This window comes from Ochotona curzoniae, unplaced genomic scaffold (assembly GCF_017591425.1).
Source record: "Ochotona curzoniae isolate NIBS_2020 unplaced genomic scaffold, NIBS_Ocur_1.0 contig_1, whole genome shotgun sequence".
NCBI classification, from domain to species: Eukaryota; Metazoa; Chordata; class Mammalia; order Lagomorpha; family Ochotonidae; genus Ochotona; species Ochotona curzoniae.
Genome location: NW_024464918.1, coordinates 33,268,340 through 33,296,037, shown reverse-complemented (window position 1 = coordinate 33,296,037; position 27,698 = coordinate 33,268,340). Strand labels below are relative to the sequence as shown.

The following is a 27,698-nucleotide window of genomic DNA, read 5'->3' as shown; positions in this document are numbered from 1 at the left end:
CGCATTGTTGGCCCCTTCCAAAAGAAGTGAAAAAGTCAGCCAAACCCAGCTTGTGTTCCAGAAACTGTCTCGCATCTTCGGCCAGCTTGTGTTCTCTCCGTGACTTGCTCGATGTCATCTCTCATAAGGGATTTTATATTCATTTCAGCCGTAAATCAGAGCAACCCTGGCAACTCATTATTCATATCCTTTAGAAAGCAGTCAGGTTTGCACGTTACGGTGATTGCAAGGACTCTCTATTGAAGCACGCATGTCTTTAGAAGGGTTAGTCCTCATTTAAGCATCTTAATAATTTGCAAGTGGCGTGGACAAGATTTAAAAATTGGAATTCTGCTAGAGACTACTAATTTATGAATGTTTTATAATTCCGTTATAAACTTGGACATGCATGCAAAGAGTGGTAGCTGTCCATGAACTCCACTCTCTTTCTACAAGTGTACAAATGACCGAATGGTGTAGAGTGCTTAGGTTAAACAACATTTTTCTTGTGAATTTGGGTAACTTTTTTCCATTAAGGGTCTTAGTTTAAAAAAAAAAGTGTTTCATTTAATTAGACATAACAACGAAAGAAATGAGATGTTGAGTAGATCCTGGAACCAGTGAATGGTTTTGAGAAGCAAGCTTGGGAGGGCGAGGAAGCGGTCAGCAGAAAGCAGAACTTGGACCTGCTGGTCGGTGCCGTACAGGTCCTGTGCCATTTCCACTGTGCTCTGCGCTCCTGTCCTCAGCATGCACACGATGGAATGGCCCCTCGGGAGAAGGAGACTTAGATACAGGAAAAGCCAAATACATCCACACTCGCGATCCTTAGCTCATCATATATTTGGAATGTGATTTTCATGAGCTCTATAAATCCATTTCTGTCAGGAATCTAGCTTTTAGAACAAAACATTTTTAAAAATGTTGACATGATCTTATGTCTTGCAATAGTTCAGATTTTGCAGCAATTTAAGTAGAATATTGGGGAGGGGAGTAAATAACAGTTTGGTTTGCCTTGAGGAAGTTTAATTGCTAAAGAAAAGGCACCATGTAGTTTGCTGTTTCCTGAGTGTGTATTGTACGACCATTGTGTTGTTACCTGGGAATTGAAACAGTTTTGTTTACTGAGTTCAAACAGGATAGGCACAAAAATGTGAGTCCAATTAAATTTTTATGTTTGATAATTTTTGTTAATAAATCGATAATGTAAGATAGTAAGACTCTGATTTTTAAAGTAAACAGAGACACATGCATGAGCTAGTAAACGTCTGGTTGCAAATTTTAAAATTTAGTGGCGTGCTAGGAGGTTTTGCTAGATGTGGAACCTATGTGAAGTTTGCACATGTGGACGTTCCGCTGAGGGCCTCTTGAATGTCCAGGTCATCAGGGCCTCTCCCAGCAGCTCTGGCACGGACTGTCCCCCTGGGTTCCATATGCTATAACTCCTTCTGATCCAGGGCCTGCCCCAGGCATTGTCTCCTGGCAAGGAGAGAGAGGCTGCAGGTAGGTAATCTGAAAACCAGGTAATGTCATGGCTAATCAGGAATTGATGATGGTGCTTTTACTGCCAGATCGGAGCAGGACTGCTGGCGTAAAGGCTAAGGGCCATGAATCAAAGGGGTGCTCTCTTTCACAGACCACAGAAATGAGTAAATGTGGTGCTTTTTTATTTGCCGACTGTACTTTCTGGCAAAGTAAAAAGGGAGGGTTTTTCCCCCCCCTTAGTAAAAATGATGTGGGTCTGGCAGTCCTCTTTGCAAAATAATTTATTTCTGGCTGTACAGTATTAATTTTCAGCCCGTGAAACCTGGCTTTGGTTCCAAACAGATCTTTGGGGGGAAAAAAAAAAGATCTTGAAGAATAGAGAAAATAACTCTGTAAGGAAGTGTATTATTTCTTGGAAGGATCCTGCTATCCATTGAAGTGGTTTCCTCCAGCCTCCACATCCAGGAAAATTTTATCCATATATAATTATGAGGATCAAAGCCATGGAGAAGTTTATGGAGAAGTCCAGCCTCTCTCTTCATCCTTCATCCCGCAGTGTCACTGCAGTAGCACGATGAAGTAAAGCATAGGGAAGTGGTTCGTAAAATGTGGAGTGCTCTCCAGTGCTCATCTAGTCATGGCCTCCATAAGAGCAGCTGCTAGATGCAGTGTTGTGTTCTGCACTTAGGTTTTTAGTCGCATTCCATGCACACACTCACGTCATATGTTGTAGGTGGGGTCTATGGGCTGTGTTCTAAGTTGGGAAGGGAAAGTTGGGAGACAGAAATATTCCTGCCGCTCACCCTGTATCTGTGGCAGAGAGCTCCTCCTCCTGTTGCCAGGCTGTGTGGGAGCCAGGAAAGGGGTGTGTTTACCTGACACCACCCCCAGGCTCCAAGGGAGGGGAAGTGTATCTCCAAGAGGGTCATTTGATTGGCAGGCCAATAGGCTTTACTGAGTGGGGGAGATGTCGCTTCCAGCTCATGACCCTAAACTAGCTACCAACCTATCCCGTTTCATTTTCTCCCTCAAGGATTTCCAACCCTTCATCTTTAAAGGATTGCTGAAAGATGCAGATTCATCACATTTTCTGTAGTTACATGCTGATCAATAAACTCATCTTTCAGTTGAGGCAGAGTAACATACTCATGGCCATAAGTAGTTTGTGACTCTGGAATTCTGGTTGTGAATGGAGAAGTAACTGCAAGCCAGGACTCTTAGTCACTGTGCTAAGTGCTTCTAAATGTACTCATTTACAAATGCCGAATCAAAACTGTCATCAGTGTGACTTTGATCAGCCAAGGTTCCCAACCAGAAGGCAGACTGCGCCAGCATCTCAGTACTGTGACGTAAGCCTAGGTGCTTTGCTTTATCATCATTCGTAGCTTTTGAGAATTTTATGAATCTTTATGAGATACTTTTTCCTGGTTCAGCTGCTTTTTATGTCTTTTTACTTAAAAACAGTTTTTAAAATTTTTGTTTAAAAAGGAGAAGGAGATACAAAGAGACGGTCTTCCATCTATTGGTTCACTCCCCAAAGGCCACGGTGGCTAGAGCTGAGCCAGTCTTCAGGTCTCCCGCATGTGTGCAGGGGCCCTAGCGCTGGACCCATTCCCCACTGCTGTCCCACGCTGGAAGCATGGAGCTGAATCAGAGGTTTAGCAGCAAGGACATAAAATGGCACCTGTGTGGGTTGCTGCTGCCACAGGTAGAGGCCAAGTCTGCTATGCCAGGGCACTGGCCCAGGTTTTTATATTATAAGTCATCTCATTGTACCTTGGTCCCCTATCTCTAAAATGGATGTTATAATTGTATGTATTTTTTTAAAGATTTATTTTTATTACTTTTTTTTTATTGGAAAGGCGGATATACAGAGAGGAGAGACAGAGAGGAAGATCTTCCGTCCAATGATTCACTCCCCAAGTGAGCACAAAGCCAGGAGCCTCTTCCGGGTCTCCCACGTGGGTGCAGGGTCCCAAAGCTTTGGGCCGTCCTCAACTGCTTTCCCGGGCCACAGGCAGGGAGCTGGATGGGAAGCGGGGCTGCCGGGATAGAACTGGCGCCCATATAGGATCCCGGGCATGAAAGGCGAGGACATTAACCACTTGCGCCACTGCGCCGGGCCCAATTGTATGTATTTTTAAAGCTTTATTTATTTATTTGAAAAGCAGTTTCTAAGAGGGACAGAGGACTTTATGTTTCACTGTTCACTCCTGAAATGACCGCGGTGGGTGGTAGAAGGGGGAGGCTGGGGTGGACCAAAGTCAGGATGCTGAGAGGCCATCTGGGTCTCACAGTAGGGTGTCAGACACTCTGGCAGTTGACAAATCTGCTGCTTCCCAAGTGAATCAACAGGGAGCTGGATCTGAAGTGGAGCAGCCAGGACTTGAACCAAAGCTGCTATGGGATCCCAGGGCTACAGAGGGTGATTAAGCCCACTGAGCCACAATGCCATAGCCTGATAGTGTATATTTCATTGTGTTGTTTTGATGATTACAGAAGTAAATGCACGAGCATTGTCATGCATGATCATGAATACAATACTGGTAGGTTCTGACTGTATATACGTGTCACTATTCTCTGAATTTCTGGTAAAGCCCTCTATAAGAATATGAGATCACATGATTTCCATTGCTAAGTATGACACGTTCAATTTTAGGTCCTTGAAGAATCAGACCTTGTCCATCTTTATAGACTAACAATGCAGGAAAACAGAAAAACTGTTGAATTTTGGTCACTAGTGAGTATTTCAAATACTGTGAGCTGCTTAGGCAGTAGTTTGGCAACTACTAAGAAAAAGCATTGTTATTAGTATGTCACAAGTTTCTGAAGTTTTCCATAACATTTAGGATAATGGTGATGTCGCCTAGAGGACACCAGTAACGTTAAAGATACTGCAGTGTTAAATAATTCTCAGGCGTTTAACGTTTGAAACTTCAAACGTTCAAGGGGCCCTTACGCTGATATAGTTATAGGAGTGTTTGCCAAACTGTGCTTCATCCTACAGTAGTCTTCAGGAATGCTATTGAATAAAAATATTTTATGAGCAAATAAATTTTGAAGCCTGCCTTCTCTAGCCGCCTCTTGGCAGCTTATTACACACACACAAGTACATGAAGGGCTCCTGAAAGTCATGCAGTTTCACTAGAAAAAAAATCCATTTTCTATTCAAGCCTAATATATTTTCTAATATATTTAACTACAAAATCCTGTCAGTGACACAGCATTCCTAACACTCTGCGGAGCTGGTATTCCATTGGGGGGTAGTGAATTGGAGCACATTTCCGCGTCTCGGCTACCCGGGACCCCTTGGCACCCTGGAAACAACAGTTGCAGGTGTACTGTTCCCTCTTACCTGGAGTACTGCGAATAAGGCAGGAGGCCCACGTGGTTGGCAGCAAATCCTTTTTTCTTCGGGCAAGTTGCTGAAACTTTCTGGATTTCCTCATGTGCTGATCGCATGATCAAATCCAATGGTTTCTAAGGATCTTCCCTAGGTAAAAGCTGCTAGTGAAAATCATCGCAATGTATTTATTATTTTTCATGCTATGATTGATTGCACAGGCACAGGGATCCCCCCTCCACTCTTGTGCCTCCTTGGTCCCACTGTTTCCTCCCGTATCATTACAGCTGGTAAGATCCTTCCGCAGTGGCCGAGCTCTTTTCTGTGCCTTTCCTTAGGACTGACTGGGATGCCTGTGGGGGAGCTGGCAGCAGAGCGTGACCCCTACCCAACAATGCCGATTATGTTCAACCTTACTGAGTTTGCCTGCTGTACTTAATCTGTGCAGCTTCTTACCTGCTTGGCCAGCGTTGTCTGTCTTCTGCCACCACCACCACAGCCTCTCCAGCTTCAAAGTGACACTTGTTCAAAGCTCTCCCCATCAGAGAAGAGAAGCTTGAGCCGCTGTACTGTGAGAAGGTAGTGCCAGGATAACTCTGCATAAAGTTACTCTGGGTAAGAAGATGCTAGGAACTCTCAGTGCCAGGGAGAGCCAGCAAGCTGAGGACTGTAGTGTGTTTCTTTGGAGGCATTTCAGATGGCCAGAGAAGCATTTAATTATACCAGGCTCAGTTACCCACTCACAAAAGGACGAACTTAAAACAAGGGGAAGAATCAAAGCATATAGAAAATAGCATTTTATTGCAGAACAAACACTGTTGATCAAACACAGTCACACACACACACACACACACACACAAATACACACTCCTTCTTGATAAACAGTGTACCTGGGAGATAGCAGGTTATAATGTTTAAGAGTGTAAATTTTGGTGTCACATTTGTCATTCAAATTCTGCCCTTGTGAGGCATCATCTTGCCTATGGGAAATTCCATTTCCACTAAGCCTAGTATCAGCTGTTAAGCAAAGCTTTTTCTGTTGATTAAATAAGGATATTTTATAGATTAAGCAAAATTAGAGATAAACCACTACACAAACAATGTGGCTGCTTTTATATCATAATAAAATATATCATTATGATAGTTTTATCTCTAAAACTTTGGAACTTTCTGTTGCTTTGACCGGCTGGTAGTTCTAGAACATCTCTGAATTTTCTCTGTGTCCATCAGAGTCCACCTAATTTTAAGCAGAGCCTGTGAAGACCTGCTGGCTTGACAGCAGCCGCTGTTTGATTCTGCACTTGTCTGTGGTGCTGGGGTCTCACGGCCTGTTGGCAGAGCAGCCGGAGACATCAGAAATGGTCTGTGTGCCGTCCAGTCCTGAAGCCGCTAACCACGGGCAGCTCCTGGGCACTTGACATTGGCATGAGCCTGGGGAACCAAATGTGTATTTTACATAATTTGCACTTGAGGTTTAGAAAGCCTCATGTGGCCAGTGGCTACAGTGCTGGGCTGCACAGCTGTGTCTACATGATGGCAAACTGTACTGGATACACTGTTCTAAATAGTGCAGTTTCTTTTTATAAAGTAATCCATTTCATATTGGAAAAATTCTTTAATGTGCCTGTGTGATACAGCTTTTTAAGGCATTCTTGTGCTCAATCAGCAGCCACATTATTTGAAATCCATCAGTGTGAAGACTGGTGAAAAATGCCTTTCATCTGTGAAAGAGAACTCTTGGTTGAAAACTCAGGAATCAGTCTCTAATTGAACTAATGATGTGTGGGCTAGTACCATGGTATAGTAGAAAAAGCCTCAGCCTGTAGTACCAACATCCCATATGGATGCCAGTTCTAATCCCAGCAGCTCCACTTCCCATCCAGCTGCCTGCCTGTGGCCTGGGAAGGCAGTCGAGGATGGCACAAAGCCTTGGGACACTGCACTCATGTAGGAGACCCAGAAGAAGCCCCCAGCTCCTGGTTTCGTGTTGCCTCAGCTCTGACTTTTGCAGCCATTTAGGGAGTAAACCAGGGGGTGAAAGATATTTCTGTCTCTCCTTCTCTCTGTAGATCTAATCTGCCTTTTTAATACAAATAAATAAATCTTTAAGAATTTTTTTTTCTGGAGTCAGCTCTGTGTCTTAGTGGGTAAAGCTGCTACCTGTGGGGCCAGCATCCCAAATGGATTCAAGCCCTGGCTGCTTCACTTCTGATCCAGCTCCCTGCTAATGCATCTGAGAAAGCATCAGAGAGGCATGCCCTAGTGTTTGTGTTTGATGACGTCACTCTCCCTGCTGCCCGTACTGGTCAGGTTGTATGGATGGTTGCAGGTCCAGCGCAGCCTTTGTGCTTTCCTGAAGTGAAGCTGCTGTGCTGTGATCTTGCAGGGGAAATGCAGCTGGGGGGGGGTCGTTTTGCTCTTGAGCCTTTCCCCTGGTGTAAACCACGAAGATGGGACTCCGGTCAGCAGCCGGGAGTAGTTTGTTTTACCAGTGCCAGTAGTATCTGCTTTTCTTCACGCAGCACGTAACAGGTGCATTCCACCCACCCACGACACCTTTTCAAGTGCGTCTGTCGGTAAGCTAGCTGTATTCTCAGAGAAGGCCAGGGGATCGAAGGGTCTTTCTTTGTGTTTTGGCATTTTTCCTAAAATCTCCAAATAATGAAATCTCATTAGCGAATCACATGACATCTTTCTGTGTAAAAATCTCAGCCATCTAGCTGAAATCCTGTGTCAGGGTGCTGAACCGGCAACTTTGTCTTCTCATCGAATAGTTCATCAACTTCCTAGGAAAGGTGTGATTGGTTAGATTTGATCAACTTAGTGAAAGTTTAGGACACCTGTACCGCTCAGGGGGCAATGATTTTGGCAAAATTTTCAGCGTAACAGTACTGCCCCAGATAGGCACCGTTAGATGAAGAGCTTGGCAGTAAATCATGGGTATTGAATATATTCACAGCCACCATAAACATAACCAGTCTCGTGACCTCATGATGTTTGGAACTAGGGAAGTATTCATGTAAGATTTATTCTAGATGTTTGTTTCCAAGAGTTCCATTTCTGACTTCCATGATTGTGTTTTGTGAGAATATGCCACTTTTTCCTGAAATTAGTCTACCTAACTATGCTACAGGTTTTTCTTAGATGCCCTGATGTTATCTTGCATGTGATCCATCCTTGGATCACTGATCCCTTCTTTATTAACTCATGTCACACTGTTTTTGGGTCTTTATTCTTCAGAAACTTCTGCTCAAGTAACCATCTTAGTTCTTAGTACTCAGTGTTTTATGTTGTCCTGAAAGCACATTAATTAGCTGTGCTCGTGGGAGAGTATTCTTCACGTCCTCTGGCCACAGCGTTTAGGACCACATCTGTGACGGCCTTCATCTTTATGAAATGTGACATCAAAGATAGCAATTTGGCTTGCATCATTGGCCAGCACCTCATTATCCTTCTTGCCTCTTCATTCTTCCAGTGCTCTTTGATGTCAGCCTTAGCCCTGTGTAGAGAGAGGTGAAAGCTATGTATCTTTGCCAAGGCCACATTCCACTGAAGCATTAAATAGTGGCATTATGTTAGGAATAAAATGTAATGCTATTGTGACAATGAAGGCTGCCACTCATCCATTGGCAAAAGCAAAAAATCTTCCATATTTCTCTTAAAGCAGAGGCAGGTTGCCCCTGCCTGATACGACCCGTCTGGATGGGGATCCATCTTGGAAAGAAATCGCAAAAGAAGCAAAGCTGGGCTTGCTGGTTAGAATTTGGGACATGTGTAGGTAGGAGGAGGCTTCTGTGGTGCTCACCTAGGCAGTGATGGGCTCTGGTCAGTTAGCAGAAGGCAGTTACCCCAGATGGAGAAGGCAGTTGACGTGTGTGTGTGTGTGTGTGTGTGTGTAAGGGGGGGGTGATGAAGCCACTCAAGGAGTGAAGCTTTTCACAACTGCAGCTAAGCTGCCATGTCATCTGGCCTCGTGATTCCCCACTTATTCATCTCGGCTCTTGACTTTCTTTTGTAAAGGTGGCAAGAATGTTTTTTTCAGGACAGAAGAATCTGCTTCGTGGGAGGGGGTATTGCAAGGTACCCATCATCAAACTTAGTTGCCCTTGATTTTCAGGACATGGGATGATATGATGTTGTCATCATTGGAAATAACAGCAAGGCATCATTTTCCTTCAGTGCCGGCAAGGCACCTGCTTTCTTCAGTGTTGGCGAAGATGTGAGGAAAAAGATTCCCTTTGTCACTGCTGATGAAAGTAAACATTGGTGCCATCTGTCCCCAGGATGGTTCTGCGATATGTTTGAACCAGGACCTTGAATTCAGTAGTCTCAGTGCCTGAGCAATTAGCTCACAAAAGCACTCACCCTGGTATGTGGCCAGCAGGTGTGACCCTGGAGGGCCATACTGCCCTGGACGTATTGTGAACAGATGAAAAAGAATATAGATCCCATCATTCTTTTGGAGCTATTTTATATCTTAAATTTATTTCTTGAAATACTTTGGATAGATACCCTAGAGTCCTTTGTAAGTACTTAATTATAAGGCAGTACATTTAAAACAGCTTGTAGAAGTATTCCAGTTAATGAATGTATAAAAGCCTAAAGTTTCTTGAATGATTCCATTTGTATGTAAACCATAGTAACATTTTAACTTATAAATCGCAAATATAAATATGGTAGTTAACTATTTATTTTAAATCATAGTTGGAAGACAGACCCATGACATGGTTCCTTTGCTATGAAGCATAATGTTTGCACTGTTACCTTAAAGCTGAAACATTAAACATTTCCATACTTAATTCTAAAACTTCCTGAGGTTGAATGAGTTTTACTATTCAAGGACGACAACAGCTCTATCAGTTTGCTGAGTTTATTTAGCACTTAGGATTTAGAGCTGCAGACAACCAGGGCCACTGTTAGTGTTGCTAAGAAAACTCTGATCCGTGGGATTTTGGGAATGTCGACCTCAGCATGCTCTGCTTGTATTGGTCACCAGGAACTTCAGCTGGCACACTTACTAGCTTTTTAGTTGTAACTACAGTGAGGTGCATGGAACCCTATTTACAATTGCTTTCAAAACTCTGTGACTCAGAGAAGCCACATAGCTAGGAAATGAGAATCAAGTTACTGTACGTGTTTGTGTTCTCAGTCTAGTGGGTCCACCTTACCGAGTGATAAGCAGCTCTCCCTTTTTCACTTTGGAAGCACACTTGCAAGCATGCCTTTGGCTGTCAACAGTGCGTGTGGTATGCAATAATATTTTCCCCATGGTGGGTCTTTTATAAAGATAACACATGGCCAATAACAGTCAGTTAAGGTTTTCTTGACACCCCTTTGTTCCTGACGAAAATGCATTAAGAGTTTGTGATTGGAGATGCTTTTATAACATTAGGAAATTTAAATGTTTTTTTCTAGTATTTAGTGTTTGCTCTTATTTTATATATTAGTAATTATTTTTTTTTTAAAAAATTAGGTAAAGAATGTAAGCTTCAAGTGTGGGGTATTAACTGTCAGTACTATGAAAAGGTGGACATAGCACAATCTGTAAGGAGGAAAATGCAAGCAAATAAGAAAAGAAGAACTGGTACACTTGCTTCTGGGTGGAAAAGTCTAAAGTCACCATCAGAGACACAGAAGGTGACCGAGAAGACAAACGGCTGTCCTTGTCCCAGCACTTGCCTTCTCCCCAGGGATCTGAGAGGATGCAGTTGTAGGGAAGTGTTACAGTCCAAAGAAGGAATGCTCTGGCCAAGTGATGTTGTGAGGGAAGCTAATTCTGGGAATCCTGAAAGTGTACAGAATATAACTAAGGGCTGTATAGATGACTAAAACTTATTTAATCTTTTTTTTTGCAAAAATTAGACTGTTTCCCACATTTTCACAACTAATTGTAATTTGTAATCGAGAGTCAAATATTTATTTTAAATGGTACAATGTGTACTGTCTAAAGGATGGTGGAATAGGTTTGAAAAATTTACAATTGGTGGTAGAGGAAGTGTGCTTATTTATAAGGTTGACACATCCCTGCATCTACTCCAAAGATCGGTTTTTTTTAATATGAAAAATGCAATTTGCAGCCAACACATCTGCTGTTCTTATGTAGGGGATTAAGACGAGCTATTTTTGTTAAAGTAAATCAGCAGAATAACAGATTATTAAACCAGCTTGCCAAAAAAGTTACCTATTCTTGGTTTTCTTTCTATGTATTGAACCTATAAAATGTTGTCTTCCTCTGTGAAAAGGCCCCACTCTCCATTTTGAAAATACAAGTTTTGTGTTAAACACCATTTTAACGCGCTGCGGCCTCCGCCCCAGCATTGTGAATGCTGCATTATGTCTCCATGTGATGCTTCCCAGTGACAGGTCTTTTTTTTTTTTTTAATAAAAATCACAGTAATATTGGCTCTTCTGCCTTTGAAATAGTTTTGTCCTCACAAAAGTCACTTCAACCTCTCCTGTTGCCTGCGTTGAGTGGAGTGCCCCCGTGTGTATGGGCTAATCAGGAACAAGCTTGAGTGACACATTGAATGTTCCCAAGAGTTAGTATGTACACAGTCTCGAGGAAAGGAAAAAACGGAATGACTTTTGCATATATTTCTGTTGTTAGAACAAATGTGAAGTACTAAATTCATTCATTCTCAGGAAGCTGATCATTTCCATCTCTCAGAACAACAACAGCCTCAAAGCTTAAACTGAAAAATGGTTCGATCCTTGGTTGCACTTCTGTCTACTAGAATGTGTATCAGTTATCCGCAAAGCTCCCTGAAGTAAATGGTGGCAGAGAGAAGGGTTTATGTTAGCCCTTCCTAAGCTGTCTCATTCTCCTGAATGTCTGTCAGTGGCTGTGGATGGGGATCTGCAGCTGGTCTATGGAACATACGTGGAGACCCATGTGTCACACGTAACTCACAGCTTGTGAGGTCTTTGACCATCATTGTTGCAGACACAGGAATAATGCAGTCACCTGCCCGAGAACCCAGCTCTACCCTTGTGACGGACTTGGACAGGGTCATGTTAGGACTTTCTTCCTAACTGAGCCAGCCAGGAAAGTAAACAGACTGACAGAGAAACAGAAATTGGACTGTTAGAGAGCTAATCGTTTATGGACAATTCAGGCTGCCCAAATGTACTTGTGATATGGAAGAAGTATTTTGTTATTTCCCGAGCTCTTGGCCAACTCATTGGAACAGGGAACTTCAGCTCAATAAAAAGCAGGTGCCTTCTGGGTCTGCATGGGCTTATCAGGGAGTGATGGGAGCGGAGAGGAGGGAAGGCTGTAGCGTGGCATGATGTCCCAGGGAGAACCGTTTCGTTCCTCCCTTCCCCTGGTGGCGTGGCATACCTAGTGGGGCCAGAACCTCTAGTTTAAAGAAGAGACAAAAATAAAAATTTCATGTGAAATGTCCCAATTTTATAGCGTTGGCTACTAATTGAAATTCCTCAAGAACGTGAACTGGGCCAAGAAAGCACATCTGTGCACCAGATACGGCCATGAGCCAACTCCTCAGCGTCTGCTGTAGCAGGCATGGACAGCTCACTGCGCTCCTCGCGACTGGAACAGTACCAACTTTCACAATGAAGCTGCCCGGGTTTTTGTCTTCAGGTCCTTTGTTTTAAGTGTGTGAAGCACTGGCTTAGTATACAGTCATAAAACCTGTCTTTCCTCCTTCTCTCACATTCCAGATTACAGGACCGGCCCGTGTTTCACTCAGGTCAACAACCAGATGTGCCAAGGGCAGCTGACAGGCATCGTCTGCACCAAGACGCTGTGCTGTGCCACCATCGGGCGGGCCTGGGGCCACCCCTGTGAGATGTGCCCGGCTCAGCCTCAGCCCTGCCGCCGCGGCTTCATCCCCAACATCCGCACCGGGGCTTGCCAAGGTGAGTCAGCCGCCGGTGTCATCCCCGGCCCACCAGCCCCGCCGCCCCTGTCTCTGCTGTCACCAGAGCTGGGGAATCTGGCTCCACAGATGCAGCCTCTGACATATTCCCCGTGGCCCAGAGAGGCCCTGTTAACAAAGCCAACTGCAGGCTGTCAGTTTGTTGTTCAGCCACCTCATAAATTAAGTTGTTTCTAGTCTTGACATTAACAGCGGGAAGCAAGCGGGAGGGAGAAATGAAACACTGGGGGAATTCAGACATGGAGGTTAGCTGTAATCAGAGGGTGAGCTGCTTGTGTGTTCATCCCGGTGGCATGCCACATCCCACTCTCACAAATTGTACCTGTGTGGACAAGTGGGATCACATTCCAAGTAGTGGAACCTGAGTGCCGGTAACAGGGAAAAGAGAGCCTCCCTGTCTTGGCCCATTGTGCTGAATGATGTTCTAAGACAAGGTGTAAACTCAGTCTGCACTCATATCATAGCTGGTGATCCTGGGACAGTCACACTCTGGATTCCCAGTAATTGTCTGGACTCCCAGCCATGTGCATTCATGAGCTTCAGTTAGGGGGCAGGGCTGGCGAGTACTACACCCAGCCACCGCCAGTCCAGGCAGCTGAAAATTGTTCTGTGTTTTTTGCTCTTACATTAGCATGAATTTTCAGTCACTAGTTCTTGCCTCTTCTAGTACTGTCCCTGAACACACACGGCACTGGATGCAGTTCAAGAGCCTGTACACGTGTGCTCTGTTGAGTCCTCAAGCATAGCAGTCAAACCATAGGGAAGCTGCGTTGTCTTTGGGCTATTTACAGAAATGGACTTGCTCACATCTGAGATGAAGGAAGGTGGTTGATTTGCTCTGATTCAGTCATGCACAACGTGAGACCTGAAGGCTTTCTAAGTGATAGTGTAAGCAACGTGCAGTGAATATGCAGGGCTGGCATTGTGGAACAGCCAGGGAAGCTGCCACCTGCAACACGGGCATTCTGTATGGGTACCAGTTCATCTGGCTGTTCCACTTCTGATTCAGCCTCTTGCTGGTAACCTGGGGAAGCAGCAGAAGATGGCCCAAGAGCTGTGCCCTGTGCCCACGTGGGGGACCAGAACAACTGCTGGTTTCGTCTTGGCACAACCTTGGTCATTGTGGCCATTTAGCAAATGAACCAGTGGACGAAAGAGCTCTCTCTATCTGCCTTGCTGTAACTATTTCAAATAAGTAAATAGATAAATCTTTTAACAAGATAGGGTCTGTGTGGCCACCAGTTAGAGACCTAGCTGCTCCACTTCTAATCCAGGTCCCTGCTAATGAACCTGGAAAGCAGTTGAAGCTGATCCAACTACTTGGGTACCTGTACCCAGTTGGAAGACCTGGATGAAGCTCATGGCTCCTGGCTTCAGACTGCTCCAGTCCTGGCTGTTCCACCAGTGGGTGGAAGATCTCTCTCTCTCTCTTTCTCTCTCTCTCATTCACTCACTCACTATTTTTTCCTCTCTGTAATTTGACTTTAAAATAAATCTTGAGAAATAAAGCCAGCAGTGAAGATTTTATCCTGCTGCACCTCCTTAGCCCCACTATTCCAGCCATGTGCATGGCACACAGGAGAACTCCAAGCGCCTGTCTGGAACCCCAGAGGAGAGCACCAATCTGGGGAGCCTTCCATTGCCTCCAGTCGTGACTAATAAAATGTGAGAGGTCTGCACAGTGTGATGAACGTATTCCCAACCACAGCCTCCAGAGAGGTTTTGTTAGTGTTCAAGTTTTTATAGTAATGTTCTATAGTTTTTATAGGTGGAATATCCCTCAGCCACTAATTCGGAATGCGCTGAAATGCTCTGAAATGCTTTGTGAACACTGGGATGTGGTGCTTCAAGCGAAAAGTCCCACACCTGACACGCTATATTCTCATCACGTTTTTTTGAAGTGATTTTTTTTAATCTCCAGTACATGTCACCTTCCCACGACATTGCTGATTTTCTCCCCCAGCCAGAGCGGAAGCCTCATAAGGGCAGACCCTTGGTGTTCGCCGATGCCTCTGAGGCATGTAAAGCGGTTCTTAGCATGCTGCAGGTGCTAAGTAAATATCTTCACGGTGAACAGAGGGCCTTAAAGTTGAGTTGCTTTCAAACCCACTGTTTCAGAGACGGAGACCTATTAGGTTGAGAAAGTTCTTGACTTCAGCCAAAACATCCCAGTGACAGACTCCCCTCAGCTTCTGTCCGTGTGCATTTCCACTTGGCTATTTCGTTGAAGTTTTTTTGAGCAAAATCGTTTGAAAGATCTATCACGTAATTTCTAATTTCTGAATTTTGTTTGGGATTTAGTAAAGCCTGAAGACTTAGCAATTTGATTTTGTTTATGCATCAAAGATAAGTTTTAAAGTCTGTTTGTCTGAAAACCTAATGATTTAACTCAGAAACAGGAACGAAATGAAACTTGTCCCATAGACATAATATGTGGAAAGGCAAGTTGAAAAGTTCTGTTTCATTTCAAAGTTGTGGCATCGTCAGAAAGTTCTTGATTAAATACTAATCCTCAGTTGAGGCTATTTTAAGATGATATCCTACTGTTGATTTCATTTTTCTTCTTAAATTCCTAGATGGTTTCCCAAATGCTTTTGCCAAATTAATGTGGAAGAGATGAAGCATGAAAAAATGACATACTAAAATGTGCTGTAAAACCCAGCATACTTTATAGAAGTGGCAGTGTATGGGCAATGGCTTTAAGTGGCTTTCTGTTGTTGCTAAGTTCTGGCTCCTATTGCTCAGGCCAAGATGTGCCTGATCAAGGTCTGAACCCAGTGCTGTTCCACAGTGAAACTGAAATATGACTTGGTAGCAAACACGGCACCTGTGGAAAATGAGAACAGAAAACTAAAGTGCTACTTCAAAAATGAAAGTGTGAAGAAGTCGTCATTTTTAATGCATTTTTAAGGGCTGGCAGGTTGGTGTTTTGGACTTGACTAAGCCCTGTGGGAAGGTGCACCTTATTCCACATGGGCTGTCGGCTCAACCCTAATGGTTCTTGACTGGAGAGCCGCGCGAGCCCCAGCTTTTGTGCTTAATCCCCATTTAGTCTTCTTCCATTTTATGGTACACTGAGGAGTGTATTAACTCATGTGGCCTAAAAATGTAAGCTTTCGTAAATTGGGTGAAATACTTTCAAAACAGCATTAAGTCTGTTTCTGAGAATTTTTATACAGTTAACTATGCCACAAGCTGCCACATGCATAGAAAGGCATTATTTTCTGACAAATGGTTTCTTCTCTTTTCATCTGTAGTCTGATAAATGTAATTGGAGGTAATATTTTATTTAAGATTAGTACTTGATGTTGGGTCTTTGAGTTTCCCAAATGAATACATTCCCAAAATGTATGTTAAAGTAAAACTCTTAGTTAGGTCATTCCATTCTTAGGGATAAGTTATACAACATTCAATACATAAATTACTCTAAATGTTTTAAAACTAAAGACTTTAGCTTGTTAAATTCCATCTGTTGCTCTATCACTGACTCCAGCAACACACGGATTCTAAGCTTCTGCTGTGTTCCAGGTTACAGGAGAGAAGCAGCGGAATTTTGCATTTCAGAGTCAGGCCCACGCCAGGACCCAGGCTACACAGACTTGAGTAGACAAGTATCAGGACAGACCCTCGCTCAGTGCCTGGCCAGCAGGTGTGGGTGCACTGCTCATGGGGAGCACATTGTACAGAATTGGGTATTCCTTTAACCAGCCTGATCATGCACAGAGTAGAAGTTAACATAACTCAAGCCAGGCTGGTTTGGTGGGCTCCTTCAGTTGTAGAATGACAGGCTCTGAGGCTCCCAGTGGGAACAGCCTCCCAGGCTCTGCTGCGGCAGGAACAGGATGCAAAGCCAGGCACTCTGTCATGCAAAACAGCAGGTAAACAATTATAGAAGAACTGACACGTGTGATTCTAGCAGACTAATGTTAATTGATGACTGGAGATAAAATTCTTTAAGAGAATTGAAACAGTAAAGGACTTCAGTGTGCATATTGTAAGATATGAAAATTTATTTAAAAAGAGAGAGAATCTCATGGACTTGGAAGCATAAGTGATGTATTTCTGTTTAATGTCTTTAGATCCTTAGGTAATAGCATGCACTTGATTAGATTTATACTTTGATACAGTTGCTTTTACTGACAAGGAACTGGGAGCTAAACTACCACTTGTTAATACTGATGTTCCATATCACAGTGGCTTCTAGTCCTGGCTTCCAGTTCAGCTCAAGGCCCAGGTGGAGTTCCTGGGCTTTGGCTTCAGTTCCAGCCCTAGGCATTAGTAGGTCTTTTGGGGAGTGAACCCACAGATAAAAGATATACTGTCTCTTTCTCTCTCTCCCCTCATCCCCTCCACCCCTCTCTGTATTTCTCCCCTGTTCTGCTCCTCCCTTCCTGTCTCCCCCCCACTTTGTCTTTCCTGTTCTTTTCTCTCTTCTCTCCGCTGTCACTGTGCCTTTCAAATAAATGAAATTTAAAAGAAGAAATAGTTACGCTAATGTTGCTGTGTGAAGTCGACTAGGGGGGTCCCAGGAGTGAAAGCAGTAACAGTGGGCACGAGGTGCTGGCCTTGGCACAGGCAGTAGATGCTGGAGACCGGATGAAGGCTGGGGGCCCACCTGGGAAGGAAGTGCTGCGGCTGTTGCAGGGATGTGGGAGAGGCGAGTGGGAAATGCCAGGCTTATCTCTTGGGTTTCTCTAACTTTGACTGTGGCACTTGTTGAGATTAGACTGCGAGAAGACCTTGCCTTGTTCCTTCGTTGCAAACTCAGAGTCCTACTGGTAGCGAGTCAGCCTTATTTGCTGGTTATGGTGATCAGTTATTCAGCATTTGGATTTTTATGTCTCAAGGATAAACATTCCACTTGAATATCTTCATGAAGATTTCAGAGAGAACTGGACGTATTCTTTCAAACAGTGCTTAAAATCTGCTATTTTGGTAAAGATAAAAAAAAATATGCTTGAGTATTCAGAGTATGGGAATAAGAATTCCCATCTTAAAAATGGATTTAATTTGTTGGTAGGAAAAGCTAAAAATACCATCCAGTGTGGTAATCGTTCTTTGTATATCTTGGTTCCCGCACATGTAAATTAAATTGACCATTTTATAAGTCTGTAACACTGCATGCATTTTTCCATATTTGAACATGACCCCCAAAATAGTGTAGCACCTCATACTGAGTTATATAACAGATAAGTTTTAGTCTTTCAGGACAGGTTTACTTAGAGAAGTCAGGGAATAAACAAGTTCATAAACAAAGGTTATTTCACCTTTGTTACATTATTTATAGGTTCGTTAGACATGGGCTAAAGTGATTATTTAAGGTTCAAGTTTTGTGATGTTAAATTTTATGCTGTGGACCTTTATGTGCGATTTGAAATAATTAAGTGTTTAATGAATTTAGAAACAAAAACTTTGCCTAAACTAAAGGAACGAGAGCAGCACACCTGCACGTGTGAGTGGTGAGAGGCAGTCACGTGGCAGCACCTGCCCACACGCAGGCCCTCAAGAAGTCTTGCATCCTTCGCAGGGCTTAGGCTTCCGTGGGTTATCTTAATGAGATGTACGTTTGTACACTTCTACCTCTAAATTGGTTATTTCTACATAATGTTTTTAAGTTTTTTTTTAAATTAAACCTCCCTTGTAACTTCCTTGAGAGAAACTAATTCTATATAGGTGCAGAGTGTAGGAGACTTCACAAGTAAAGCCATTTTATGTCCTCTGAGAAAGTACTTTTTAGACAGTTAGAAATTAAACCATGTAATGTTGGATGACTTTTCCTTTGAAAAAATGACTGAGCCTACTAAATATGTAGTCTTAAGATTTTCATGAATCATATAAAAGGATTTATAGATCTGGCCTTCATTCTCAGCCTATACCATAATATTCCTTAAGTCTGCCAGGGAAAGCAGTGTCTGGGGCCATTTCATACCACAGTGTAATCAGGGTGGGTGTGTAGTGCATTCTACAGTCATGAGGTTTGAAATGTTCTGAATTAAACTGTGCAGGATATCAACGTCTCTGCTTAAATTTCAGTCTAACTGACCTCAATTATATCAGTTAGCCTTTAATAAGACCTTGAAATCTGTTTTAATTTCAGCACCAAAAAACACAGACTGTTGCCCTTTAATAGATACAGCTAAAATGAGGAGGAAATAATGAAAATGCTAACCCTTTGGTAGGCTTGAATTCTCCATTTGTACACAAAAATATGCTGCACTGTGGACCTAGTGGAACTAGTTGATACACACTGATGTGGAGCTATGTATCCAGAACATATTCTTTCATTGAAGAAAGCCAGATACAGAGCAACCTGTGTCGCGAGTGTGCCACCATCCGCTGCTTTCCTAGGCACATGAGCAGGGAGCTGGATTGAAAATGCAGCAGCCTGTGCTCAGACAAGTCAACATGAGAGATGCTTCCATCACAGGCTGCAGCTTATGGCGCTGTACTACAAGCTGGCCCCTATCTGTTCTTGAGTGCAGCTTCACCAAAATATGAGCCACCAGGATCCAACAGCACATCAGGCAGGTCATCTGCCCGGAACAGGTGGGGTTTATCTCTGCCATGCAGGGATGATTTAACATTCACAAATCAATAAATGTGATTCACCACATCAGTGAATTGAATAATAAAAGCCTTATGATTATTTCAGTAGATGTAGAGAAGACATTCAATAAAATCCAACACCATTTCATGTTAAAAACTTTAAGCAAGATAGGCACAGAAGGAACATTCTATAACACAATCAAAGCAATATACCAGAAAACCAACACTAGCATGATACTAAATGGGGAACAACTGGAAGCTTTTCCACTAACAACTGGAACTAGACAAACATGTCCACTTTCAACCACTGATCTTCAATATAGTATTGGAAGTCCTTGCCAGAGCTGTTAGGCAAAAAAAAAAGAAAGAAAGAAATTCAAATTGGGAACGAAGAATTAAAATTATTCCTGTTTGCAGATGACTTGAGTAAACCTTGATATTTGTGCCTTTCAATGGAGTTGTACATTTCATTTTAATTACTACGTTTAGCTTCTTAAAGTTACTCGTATTATTTCCTTTGGCTCTGCCATGTCTATAGAATCTGTAGCTATGGGCTTACTTTGCTCTGTTGTGTTGATAATTTTTCTTCCTTAATCAGTCTTAATAGGATCTATCAATTTTGCTTATATATCTAACAAGCCTGATTTTATAGTCATTAACTTGTTTGTTTTATATCTATGATTATGAGTTTCTTGCTTATATGTACTGCACGTTTAATTGGCTTTTCTTTTTAGTTTCTGAATATGAAATTTAGTGCACTGGTTTTCTTTGCATAAACATTTGAAACTGCTCAGATTACTTCTAAGAACCGTTTTAGCTACATCCTACAAATTTTGATATGATCTGTTATATTCCAATTTTCTATGTAATTGATTCTTTGATCCCTGTAGTTCAAAGTATATTGTTTAAATTATAAATATTTCAGAATGTCCCACATGTCTTTCATTATTGATTGTTACTTTAACTTTGCTTTAAAAACATACTTTGAAATGTTAATCCATTGCAGTTAATGAACCTTGTATAGTGCCTCAGAATATAGCCTGACTTGGTAAATATTCTGTGTGCATTAGACAAGGAGGTGTGCTCTGCTGACATGGAATAGAATGTTACACAAATATCAGGACAGGGGATTGAAAGCATGCTTTTGCATGTGTTTACTGAGTTTCAATCTATTTGTTCCGTTAGTTACTATGAGAAGTGTGGGAGTTGTTAGTATATTGTGGATTTATCTGTTGAGTTCTGTTTCTGAAATTCTGTTTTCTGCAAGTGTTCAGTGTTTCATGTCTACACTGTATCATAATCAGTACTTACACAAGTGATTTAATTATGTCTTCCTAATGAACTTGGAGTCATTATGAAGTGTAAATCTCTCTTCACAGTGGTGTTATTCTCAGGAGCGCTCTGTACAATGTTACTATTGACCCTCCTTTCTTTTGATTAACGCATGTTTAGTAAATCTTTTTCATTTTTAAAAATTTGCTCAAGGTATATAAGCAATACAAAATTGGGTCATGCATTTTTTAAAACATTTATTTATTTTTATTGGACAGTCAAATTTGTAGAGAGAAGGAGAGACAGAGAGAAAAATGAAGTAGCCACAGTGGCTGGAGCTGAGCCGATCCAAAACCAAGAGCCAGGCACTTCTTCTGGGTCTCCCATGCCAGCGTAGGGTCTGAAGGCTTTAGGCCGTCCTTGACTGCTTTCTCAGGCCACCAACAGGGAGCTGGAAGGGAAGTAGAGCAATCAGGATACAAACTGGTGCCCATATGGGATCCCAGCGCATGCAAGGCAAGGCCTTTAGCCACCAGACTACTACTGCACAGAGCCCTGTAAGTCTTGCTTTTTAAAGATAAAAGCTGAGTGTCTCAGCCTTTTGAATTTGATTATTTATAACATTTATATTTTGTGAAATTACCAATATAATGAGTTTAAGCCTGTTTTATTCTATTTCTTGTCTGCTGGTCTCTGTTCTTGGTTTCTCTTTCTTTCCCTGCCTCTTTTAGATTGAATTTATTTGGTGTCAGTATTTTATTTCTTCAATTAGATTATGGGTTATACCTCTTTTTTAATGTTTATTCCAAGATCTATAACTCACCACTTACTATTTTGAATTAATATTATGCCATTTCACTGAGACTACTAACTTAATAGTAGTATTGTTTGAAGATGTACTTTATGTATGTGAAAGGTAGAAATACACAGAGAGAAAGAGATCATCCATTCACTGTTTGACTTCCCAAACGGTGGCATTGGCTATTACTGTGCCAGGCTGAAACCAAGTGTGAGAAACTTGATTTAATCTCCCATTTGAGTATAGGGGTTCAGGGACTCGGACCCTCTTCTGCTGCTGTCTCAGGCACTTTAGCAGGCAGGTAGATTGGAAGTGAAGCAGCTGGGACTCGAACCAACACCTCTGGGGTTACCAGCATTGCAGACAACAGGCTTAACCTACTATGCCAGAATTCTATTTCCTGAAATAACGTTCTTGCGTCTCTTCTTCAGTGCCCATGCTATTACATATTTTTGTCTCCTACCATCTCTAGCATATAGGTTGTTTTTGCTAGTAATTACCCCTAAGCCTGCTTGACAATTATAAAAATACATTTTATACATATCAACATATTTACAACATATTTCCAATCTTTTGTGTATTTCAATTGAAGAACTTTTAACATCTGTAGACTCTCAAACTTTGTTTGAAAAAGCTTCATTACAATTTGGTGAATTTCATTCTATCAATATTGAGGATTTGTTTCAATAAAAGTACAAAATTCATAGACAGTTTAAAGTGTAAGGAAGATAATTGCAATGTCTGAAATGGATCATATTTTAAATGTATGCTAAAACATCAACTTCAGTATGACAACATACAAGCAGTATGAGATATTATTGCTAATAAGCACAGTAACTAGTCTGTTCAGATAAATGAACAGCTAGTACCCCTTATAAATATTAGGCCAATGAACCAAGGACTATGGTGTGGTGGTATCATGTTCATAGGAAAGAGAAATGCAGGGCCCTTTACGAGCAGTAGCGTGTGTGGACCACTGCTAGTGTGTAAACTGCTGGTGGTGTGACAGCTGCCACAGGCACTGTGAGGAACCGTGCCTGCTCTTCACTCCTACGAAGTGTGTGTCTCCTGTGGCCTGCTGACTCTGCTCTGGCCCACAGCAAAGGTGAGAGGATCTCTTTAGTCTTCAAGTCCGTAGGCGCTCATCTCCAGAAAGAGGCCCAGTGAGGCCATTGATGGTTATCTTTCAGTGAGGTGGTGAGAAGTGAGAGAGAAGCCAGCTGGCCTGCAAAGTGTTCTGTGGCAAACCAGAGCAACAGATGCTGCACGTAACAGCAAGCTTCAGATGTTAGCAGCACAATCTCCGAAGTGTTTTGTGTAGAATAAGAAGCAAAATGAAATGTATAGTATTACACTGTTGACATCAACTGCAACACAGAAGCTTGACTCTCCCTACCTCACTCCCTTAAGAACACCTGTTATTTCTATACGTTTAAGAAATATAAGTAAGAATACCTTCTTCTTGCAGATGTTGATGAATGCCAGGCTATCCCAGGGATATGCCAGGGAGGAAACTGCATCAATACAGTGGGCTCCTTTGAATGTCGGTGCCCAGCTGGTCACAAGCAGAGCGAAACTTCTCAAAAGTGTGAAGGTGAGTGTCTTTTTGACTTTGAATCTGAGAAAAACATCAGCTGAGTTGGAGTCTTGTAAACTATTAATCAACATCATTCTTTGTTTTAATAGGAAGATGATGGCATAACAGTGAAAGCTCATTTGTATCAATTTAGATATTCAAGTCTGAATGGGCTTGATTTGAAAATTATCAGTGAATATTTTGCAACTGCCTTTTACCTCTCAGTTAGTGTGAGGCAAGAGAGGAATACTGCCATTGATGTTTCTCCTTAATAAAATCGTTTTGACTTTCAATCAGAAAATTCACCCAAAATTGAAAGTAATACAGAAAAAAGTGCAGGTGAATGTGGTATCGTGTGATATATAGTAGTAGTTGGCACCCAGTCATATATTGTTAACATTTTAATTACTGTGTTGAAAATCATTGCTTGACTGGACACCAAATTAAAAGCAAACAAATTTACCCAGGAAGAATTTGGAAATTGCCCCAAATACTATATGTAAAAATAGTGTGCTAAAATAGAGACTTTTAAAAACTAACGGTTTTCTGGAACATGAAATAGGATTTTGACAGTGAGTCATCAGCTCTACCGTATTCCTCACGAAGAATAAATCACATATTGACCCGTGATCAAAACTTTTGTTATTGCAAAATTCAAGAAGTTTCTGCAAGTCTAATTTCAGTGAACATGGTTATTTACACGAATGTTGATTCTTCGAGAGTGTTGAGTATGTTTATCTTTCTCTCATTATACTATTTAAATCACTTTTTTCATATTAGATAGTTTTTCTAATAGCGAAGAATATTTTTTCTTGTTTTTCTATCACATGAGAATTCTCATGAGCTCCAGTAGCTCTTTTTGCCTCTGTCTGAGGGTCTAGAGTTTAAGCATAGAAAGAAAGTGGGAGCATCAGCCGTGATGTCAGGTGAGAGGTCGGCTGTAGGCATTGCATGCCACTGTCTCAGTTTCAGAAAGCATGATCCTACATGGCCTGTGCCACCCTGCAGCTTCCACTGGCTCTGCGTCCATCCTTAGCTCCCGACAGGTCTTTACAACCTTGCTACTGAATTTCATGCTCCTCTTAGTAAAAAAAAGACAACGAAAGTACAATTGATTATTTTAAGAATAAGTAAATTTTCTCTCTAAATTTTCCCAAGAATGCTCCAACAGTTTGTGCTGCTTAAATCCAGTTTGGACCATCTGAATATGCCTGTTATGATACAGTTAAGAAAAATACTTAGAAGTTGGAAAAAAAAATTCTCCAAATTAGCAGGAATTTGAGGATCTAAAGAAATCTGGGTTGTGCTGCTGTTTCTTTTTTTGTATTTTTCCTCTTGTTTTTTGTTGTTGGGCAAAACTGGGCATTGACTCTTGTGCCGTCGGCCTTTTGTCATTTCCCTTTTACTGATCTGGAATAATAGATCGGACCGGAGGTTGCAATGGTACACTTAATTAAGAGACTGATGGAAGTAGGATTCCTTATGAAGGACCACACCATTGCAGCAGAATGGGGGAAATCTGTCGGGGGTGAGAGTCTTGAGGGGGAATCCAAGTCTATACGAAATTGTACTACATAATTAAAAAGTTCAAAATTAAAAAAAAAAAGACACAAGGACAGTATTTGAATGTAGATGAGAAGACATGGCCACGGACTTCTAGTGATTTTAACAATCCCATTGCTTAGCTAACAATGTCTTCTTAGTTGAAAATGGAATGAATGTTTTCAACCTCACCTTTAATCGAAGCAACATGCAAGGCTAGCCCAGTTGGGAGAAAGACAGTACGCCTCTTTATTCGCCGCTGTCTGTCCTGCAGGAAGAAGGGCCGTGACGGAAGGTGGGCTCCGCTCAGAGCCTGGATCCAGTCGTGCCCCTGATTGCTTTCCCGCCTGGGCAGCCAAGTCCATTTTACCAATGCCCGGAAAGAATGATCTGATTTTATGTTTAGCGTTGATGGGGAATAACAGAATTGGAAGAAGTAGCAATTAGAATTTGAAAACTAAGGTTTTGTGAAGTCTTTACTTGAATGTCAGGCATGTTTCGGTATGTCAGTGAATTTGACCAGTTCTCATTGGCTAATATTGATCCTTTAGGTGAAAGAACAACGGATATTTTCCTATATAAAATTAATGTAATCATGGTAGCATATCTAGAAAGACTCTAAAATCTTTGTATATTTAGGAATGTGTTTTGACTGGAGTCAGTTCTTGAAAAGTATCCACGTAAAATATAATTTCCCAAAGTTAATGTTTACTGTAAAGAAAAATAAAACCATAGGAATTATTTTTGACCAACTACTGAAGGAAAGACAGTTTAATATCTTGAGTTATAATGTGAATATGAAGTATCATGGCACAGGAAAATTTATTTTTAAATAATGCTCTTCCTGCTTTAGCACTTTTTGTAGTTCTGGTCATACAGCACTGGAATTTTAATGGAAGCCTTTTCAAAGACTAAGTTATTTTAAGTTCATCAATAAAAGAGATGACACGAGCATTTGGGGTGTGAGTGCTTGGGAGTTGATGATCTTCTTAATAAAAAGCTACACAGAGAGCTTAGTGTTCGGCCGTTGTGTTGATGGTCTCACACCGGTCCCTGAGCCTTGAGGACAAAGGCACTGCCTAGTGCAGGGTTCTCGAGCCTGGGACGGTTCCTGGCACGTGGCAACCACTGACAAGCGCCTTGGCGGCTAGGAAGGGGGTGCCTGACAATCAGTTTATTTGATTTGGGTTGAATGTATGAAGAGAAGCTAAATTGTGAGTCCAGAGTTCAAAATTGCAATTGGGAAGAGGCTGGTGCTGTCCTTCACGGGGATTTCCCCTTCAGCTCACTCTTCATTCTATTAAAAATGTGATTTGCCCTTGACGGGCCAGTGCTGCCGGGGAGTTGGAGCTCTTCCAGGTCATTGTCCCTTTGGGGTGCCTGGGTGAAGCTGCTGCTTCTAAGGTGAAGGACCTTAGATCACTGCTCCTGCAGCCTTACCCTCAGAGGCTTCTCCTACCCAGTTTGGGATTTGAGCAGATTCAGTCGGTGTTAAGATTTTTAAAAGTGGGGCCCAGTGCAGTAGCCTAGCGACTAAAGACTGCACCTTGCACACACCGGGATCCCATATAAGTGCCGGTTCATGTCCCAGTAGCCCCGCTTCCCATCCAGCTCCCTGCTTGTGGCCTGGGAAAGCAGTCGAGGATGGCCCAAAGCCTTGGGACCCTGTACCTGTGTGGGAGACCTGGAAGAAGCTCCAGGCTCCTGGCTTCAGATTGGTGGTCACTTGAAGAGTGAATCATCAGATGAAAGATCTTCTTCTCTGTCTCCTCACTTCTCTGTATATCTGACTTTCCAACAAAAATTAAAAATCCTTAAAAAAAAATCCACATTGCACATTGGAGTACCTAGATTCAGTACCCAGCCCTGTCCTGCCTTTGGCCTCCATTGAATGTAGATGCTGTGAGGCAGAACTGGTTGTTAAAAAAAAAAGATATTTAAAAATACTAGGAGAGGCTTTGTCTCCTGATTTAATGTCGGAAACACGTGGCATACTCATTGTTCTTACGCATTCTGCAGAGCCTGTTTGCTCCCCCACGTTGAGGAATGAAGCACTATGTGAGCTACCAACCTAAAGCAGAGTGGACTTCTCTCTCTTGCTTCACGGTTGTATAAAAGACAATAGCGGTCACTCCTCCTTTGCTCTGGGCCCTGCGTTCTACAAAGCCTCTTATGCTGAGATCAACTCCTGTTTTTTCTGGGTCTTTTTGGTCCCAAAACCCAATTTCCTAATTCTGTCATGCAGTATGTAGCGTGGTCCTTCAGTGGAGCCAACCATTTCATCAAATCCAGAAAGAGGAGTCTGTTGGTCACCTGCTCTATGCAAACGTCCATTAATCTGAGGGGGAAGAAAACATACCCTTATGTTAGGAGGTGGCATGACGGCAGGCAGCCCGGCATTTCCCACCTTTAAAAATAAAGTAGGCTCCTTTGAATTTCAGTCCCTACGGATGAAGCTAGGAAGTGCCAGATGTCCTTGTGTGACCATCTTTTCTTCTACATTCCTTCAGCTGTTAGCCGTTCCTGGATTATATGAAAAGTAGAAAAAGAGCAGCATTCTCTTGGGAAATCCCCTTCAAAGGTTCTTTGTGTATCAGAAAGGTTTTTTGTAATTTACTCCATAGTCTGCAGCTTTGTTCTGTTAACACAGCGTTTTGTTGTTGGAGATCTGATCTGTGATGATGGGTTTATTTATGCTCACGAACCTTATAAAATTTGTTGGTACAAACTCTGTGGTTGCAACTCTGATAAACAATGGAAAATAAAACATTTCATACTCCACTGAGAAGTTCTTGCTTTCATCTGCATTGCCAAAAAGTGTATTAATTCTTTTTATTAATTTTGAATTTTATGGTACAGTTCCATAGGATCTGGGATTTCCCTACCCCCTTTGCAAATTCCCAACCCCCGACTGATTTTCCCCATGTTGTTACAATAGTATTGTCCTTCATAAGCAGTCTTAAGTCCATCAGTCTGTTATTGAAGTGTGGGGGGAGGGGTAAAATTGGGAGGGTAGAAAGGGAAGTTCCTGAGCCTGTGGAATGGTATCATGAAAAAAATTGCATAAAAAAGTGTCAGTTGGTAACAAAGGAAATGTCAGTGACTGTTTTAACGGCAAAACACGTTTCCTTACTCAGAAAGAACAGAGTGATAGCACTTATTTGATGTATACTTGGATAAAATAAAAATTTTAGTGGTAAAGTGTATTGGTGAGAACAGTGGGAAACAAACATTAAAAAAAATCAATCTTTTAAT

At 42.1% G+C, this 27,698-nt stretch overlaps 1 protein-coding gene across 1 annotated transcript in view; it reads left to right on the top strand.

Annotated features, from left to right (window-relative positions):
• The window catches only part of FBN2 (fibrillin 2), a 186,976-nt gene that overhangs the window by 36,315 nt on the left and 122,963 nt on the right, over positions 1-27,698 (top strand). The window contains exons 6-7 of the mRNA XM_040976392.1: positions 12,491-12,688; positions 22,794-22,919. Coding sequence (XP_040832326.1) covers positions 12,491-12,688; positions 22,794-22,919 — 324 coding nt within the window. The remainder of the gene's footprint in view (positions 1-12,490; positions 12,689-22,793; positions 22,920-27,698) is intronic.